This window comes from Palaemon carinicauda, chromosome 26, assembly GCF_036898095.1.
Source record: "Palaemon carinicauda isolate YSFRI2023 chromosome 26, ASM3689809v2, whole genome shotgun sequence".
In the NCBI taxonomy this organism is placed as follows: domain Eukaryota; kingdom Metazoa; phylum Arthropoda; class Malacostraca; order Decapoda; family Palaemonidae; genus Palaemon; species Palaemon carinicauda.
Window position 1 is genome coordinate 41,029,531 of NC_090750.1, and position 6,000 is coordinate 41,035,530.

Genomic DNA, 6,000 nt, shown 5'->3' on the forward strand with positions numbered 1-6,000 from the left:
GTCTCCGGTTTTGCTCTGAACTTTGTCTGTCCCTCGAACATGCCATGTCCTGTTGCCTTGCCGTTTTGTATATAAGGAGAGTGGAACGCTCGTCACGGGGTAGGCGAGTGTGTCCTACGGCATTCATAGGCGAGTGTGTCCTACGGCATTCATAGGCGTGTGTGTCCTACGGCATTCATAGGCCTACGGCATTCATAGGCGAGTATATCCTACGGCATTCATAGGCGAGTATATCCTACGGCATTCATAGGCCTACGGCGTTCATAGGCGTGTATGTCCTACGGCATTCATAGGCGTGTCCTACGACATTCACGTCAGCTTCGGTTGAAGTTGAATAGATGTCCTCTTCGTCACGAGTGGAGGCGTTGATGGAGGTTTGAAAGTCATGAAGTGGGTTCACATCACGAGGAGAGCCGTCTGCGGCAGGTTGCAGGCGAGTGATACTGGTCATTTTCCCGAGGGTGAGCGAAGCCCTTTGGTCCCCCAACGGTTGTTGAGAGAGCTGAAAAGGCGTTGCTATACGGGCGGCCGGCGACGGCGAGTACTGCTGCAGAAGGTATGCGTTGACGGCGTCATAGTAACGGTGAGAGGTGTAGGGGGGATGGGGAGGCGGGAGGAGCGAGTCACTCCGGGGTCACCAATGTGACGGCGCCGGGAGAGGAGTTGTGAACTCTAAGGCAGGTTGGAGGCGTTGAGTTATATTATTGTGGAACACTCTCCTTATATACAAAACGGCAAGGCAACAGGACATGGCATGTTCGAGGGACAGACAAAGTTCAGAGCAAAACCGGAGACATGATCATTCAGGTTCTTTTTAGTGCGAGGGAAGAGCGCACATACAAGCATAATATATACAATAGGAATTATGTACAATTGTGTGACACACGGTTGGTACAGATCTTTCAATATTGAGCTCCAACTGTCTAGCTAACTTTCACTGAAGAACATTGTATGACTGGTAGGCTATATAGGTGATCATGTCCCAACAGTAATTACAAGTACAAATGGCTCGCCTCGATGGTGATTTGATAGAGCCAACAGATAAATTTAAAGAACTGAGTGAAGTAGAAGGTAATGCAAATGAGTTCTAAACTGTTGATGACGCCACTGGTTTACTTAATGGAACTCTTCACACAACTGCATTGCATTCCATTCCATTCCAAAGACGACAGGTCTGTTCCATTGACGAGAAGTTCAGGTGTTACATAATCTACAAGAATTGCATTAACCCGTATGTGATGGCTAACATCAGTAGACATGCATATAGCCCCCACGTTGGGAATCAGATAGCGTCTACTGATGTACAGCCCTTCCATATGAATCACGAGGTAGAAAATCTAAATTTTTAGTGTAAATGGCAACACAGTCATCTAATCCACAAACTGGCTACCCTAAATCTTTAGTAGGAGCTACAATAATAATAGGGAAGAGATTAATCACCTCTTAGGTTTTGTCCAGTATGAAGCCTCATGAATAACACAGTCAAAGGCAGCACTAAAATCAAGGCCAATCATACGAACTTCCTGATCACAATCAAGGGATTTTTGTAAAGCATTGGAGATTGTAAGAAGGGCATCACATGCTCCAAGGTCTTTACGAAAGCCAAATTGCAAACTAGGGAACAGATTATTACCTTCAACAAACCCATTAAGACGTTTTGCCAAAAGACGTTAAAAAACTTTATATAACATAGGAGTTACGGACACTGGGCGGTAATCAGTTGGACTTGAGCTACCGCAAACACATTTACATAGTGGAGTAACATTACAAATTCTCCAACAAGTGCTAAAAGCTCCTCTTCTTGCTAACTTGTGCAAAATAACAGTTAACTTTGGAGCTCAGAAATCTCCAGTCTTTATAAAAAAAACAAAGGAGAAATGCCATTTGGGTCTGCACCTCCATAAGCATCAAGATCCATCAAGAGAACTTTAATTTTCCGAGATCGAAAACCTAAACTACTTAGTTTAGCCTCAGGAAAACAGGAAGAAATAAATACACTACAAGAGAGGTAATGAACAATTAAAATGAAATATTTTAGGAGCAGTAACAACATTAAAGTACTTTATATGTTTGCCATTTTATTTATATACGTACACATTTAAAGTTAAAAGCATTTAAACATGGTAGGATGAGTGGCAGAAGTGGTAACTTTGCCCCTCGTACTGGCTCAGGTCGAACCTTCATGAGAAAAGATCTTGCAGTGATTTTAGCGTTCTGGAAGCGTTTTAAGCGTTATTGATGCTGTGTGAGCAAAGATTTGGCAGTGATTTTATCCGTGAGGAAGTTCGAGTTTCTCATTACTCTGCTTACTGTCAAACACATTAGCCAAAAGGGTTGCCTTTTCCTTTGGACAGTGAGTGACAGAGCCATCTGGTTTAAGTAAAGAAATAACTGTTGCATCTACACCAAAGAGTGCAGATTTAAGGATAGTCCACCACTTATGCTCCTGGGTTGTACCAGAAAGGGTTTCTTTTATGGTTAAATTGTATTCCTTTTCAGTTGAAGCATAAACTCTCTAAGCAAAAGCTCTAAGCTGAGTACAGTTATTCCAGGTCAAATCTGATCTGTTACCTTTCCAAAGATGATAGGCCTCCTTCTCCAAATAAGCACATCTACAATCATCACTGAACCATGGTTTGTCCTTCAATCGGTACCTTAGCACACGAGAAGGGATGCGCCTATCAATTATGTTGACTAGATTCTCATCCAAAGAGACAACAGGATCAACACTACTTTACAATTGTGACCAATTCAAGCCCAAAAGATCATACAAAATCCCATTTAAGTCTGCTTGATATTCCATATAAATCTTACATGAGTATAATACATCAGGGTCAGGCTGTCCAGTCTTCTTTACTAATGAAATCAAGGCATGATCAGATGTCCCAACTGGAGAACCATATACCACTCTGAAAACTTTTTCAACAACGCCAAGGGATGTCCTCGTGATAGACATAGAAATACGACTGGTAAAATTACTTTTCCCATAGGCTTTTGAATTCAAGCATAACATGGTTTGATACAATTACCCATTGGAAAACAAATGAGAAAGGATTTCACTGACAATTATGCAGATAGTAGGCTACGTCTATATCATTGTGTTATTTATCTTTTATAGTCAGTCTAATCTTTGCATCTTTTTCTTATTTCAAATAGAGTTACTTTTCCTATTTGGTCCTATAATATCTGACTTTTAAATTAGAGTTGCAAGTTAGTTTGTAGTAACAACAGCAAATGGTAGTTTCTCAACAATATTTCATATGACAATTTGACACGGAAAGATGTATCTAAGCATACTGTATCATCTACTGAAATTGTCTCAACTGACCTGCTCTGCCAAGGGCAAATAGGGCGATGTTAATGTGTTGGAGATGCAAAGGGACGTCTTTTGCTCTGCTGGCAATTAAACCTGCTCCTGCTAGGTACCTAAAATGAAAGTAATAGTCACCACTATCATTATGCTTGATTGCTAAAACTAGCAGTAACATTTGCAAAAATTTTAGTATATTTATATTAAAGGGGTCAACAACTCAGAGAGAGAGAGAGAGAGAGAGAGAGAGAGAGAGAGAGAGAGAGAGAGAGAGAGAGAGAGAGAGAGAGAGAGAGAGAGAGTATTTCATGCTTGTAAATGCATAGACTACATGGTAGAAAGCAGGTGCAAGATTTTCCCTTGCATTCCAAAAGAATATTGCTTGAAGCAGTCAAACTCGAAGGATCACACCCGAGTAGACTAAGTTGAAATTGTTTCATGCGTCTTATAAAATTATATGTTCTTATAAAAAACTGTGCATGAAGAAAACTAGAGGAAAACAAGCAAGGGATACAGAGAGCGTGTAGATCATGAATACAACATTAAAAAAGTAGCACTTAAAGTAAAGTAAAACTACGAGTGTTTAGAAATGAATTACCCACTGGGTTACTGAATGTGACTGTACATATGATCATCACCCAAGTCAGTTTACTTTATTATTATTATTATTATTATTATTATTATTATTATTATTATTATTATTATTATTATTATTATTATTATTATTATCATTAGGTACGCTACACCCTAGTTGGAAAAGCAATATGCTATAAGCCCAAGGGCTCAAACAGAGAAATATAGCCCAGTGAGGAAAAGAAATGAGGAAATAAATAAAAGATATGAGAAATAATGAACAATTAAATCAAATATTTTGAAAACAGTAACAAAATCAAAACAAATATTTCATATGTAAGCATTAAAAAAGGCCTGTTCAACATAAAAACATTTGCTGCAACTTTGAACTCTTGAAGTTCAACCGATTCAACTACCATATTAGGAAGATCATTCCACAACTTGGTCACAGCTGGAATAAAACTTCAAGAATACTGAGTATTGAGCCTCATGATGGAGAAGGCCTGCCTATTAGAATTAACTGCATAGAACTATCCAGCAAGATCTGAATGTAAAGGATGATCAGAATTAAGAAAACACTTAATACAACATGCATAACGAACCATTTGAACAATGGTGCTTGAGATTATCTAAATCAGTAATGGGAAATATAATAAGCTTTAAGTTCTTGTCTAACAAATTAATATAAGAATCAGCAGCTGAAGACCAGAAGGAGAACAATACTCGAAACAAGGTAGAATGAAAGAATTAAAGCACCTCTTCAGAATAAATTGATCACCGAGAATCTTAAAAGGCTTTCTCAATAAGACAATTTTTTTGTGCAATCGAAGAAGACAGAAACGGTAACTGCAAGTAAGGTAATTTATATACAATGATATCTCACGAGAAAATGACAAAATTTATTGGTGTGTAAGACCCTTCTTCCCCTCCAGTTTAAAAGTGTTGTTTGCCCAAAAATGATTCTCTCATTTGCCAGTAGATGGTGCTGGGAACTTGTATATAGTATAATTATTTCTATAAGTCACACGAAGAAAGTACAAAAGCATGGCATAATAAGCCTGCTATTGTGAGTATGGGTAAAACTTCTTACAGATGTGTATTTCTCATGAACTAAAAATGAAATACAGTACAATCAGCTTGTTTAAATAAAGCTTCACTTCCCTATTAAATAAAAACCATTTACATGTTTCAAATATCCCACAAAAAAAAAAAAAAAATTGCTCGGAACACCATCAAGTTCTTCTCATACAGATCTAGGTTGAAGTCTTCTGCTTCAGAGCAAACCTTTTTATCAGATTGAAACTTAATTTATAATCCTTAATTTATAATCATCCATAAACCATTTGGCATTAAAAAGATGGTTTCCAACAAAATCCAGTATTTTTACAGTTTCTGTCAGAATTTATTAAAAAATAAAATCAGCCAATATTGAATAAAAAATGCATAATAATCTTATCAAAGTGTAACTTACTCTTGGTGCTTGAAATCAGTCGCATGGTGCTCAGGCTTCTTCTGGGTGTAAGGGGATGGTGCAGCAAACCTGTCAGTGGCCATCGTTTCCTACCGATCAGACAAAATTGTATTTCTACAAAACTGAAAGAAAAAGTCTGAAGACTTTCTTAAGACATTCATCAGATTTGGATAAGCTTAGAAGTGAATTCTCGGTATTTTGGTTAAACTCAATCTTTCACTTAAAAACTATTATTTCTCATCAAGGACCATTATATATCAATTTCGTAAAGATGGTTACATTCCATGAAGAAACTGTGCTTACTGAGGAGACTTAAATATCCCACAATTGCAATTCAGACCATCATAAAAACAGTATTGATTAAATGACTTTGAGTCATCAATAATCGTACATCGTAAAATACTGAATCAATAGGATTAATCGAATCTGGGAATACGACCAAACAGTGGAGCTGCCGGGACAATTCTGCAACTTGGGGGACAGTAAGGCTGTAGTTGCTCTATGACGACAGCAATTAGAATAAGATGGACAGAAACATTGAAGAAAGGAAGCGAGAAAGGGGGGGGGGGGGGATATAAGGACAAATTATGGGTAGGCCTATATTTAGCGGCTGGGGAGATACTGCAACTATTCTTTAGAAATGTTT

General features: G+C 38.1%; 1 protein-coding gene across 2 annotated transcripts in view; it reads right to left on the bottom strand.

The window, feature by feature from the left end:
- The window catches only part of LOC137619500 (inositol 2-dehydrogenase-like), a 31,966-nt gene that overhangs the window by 22,630 nt on the left and 3,336 nt on the right, over positions 1 to 6,000 (bottom strand). Inside the window, exons 2-3 of one of the 2 annotated variants that reach the window (XM_068349592.1) lie at positions 5,355 to 5,443; positions 3,329 to 3,426 (exon numbers count right to left, since the gene is read on the bottom strand). In XM_068349592.1, the coding sequence (XP_068205693.1) occupies positions 3,329 to 3,426; positions 5,355 to 5,437 (181 nt within the window). In that variant the 5' untranslated portion in view covers positions 5,438 to 5,443. The remainder of the gene's footprint in view (positions 1 to 3,328; positions 3,427 to 5,354; positions 5,444 to 6,000) is intronic. The other variant, XM_068349593.1, reaches the window with a different exon arrangement.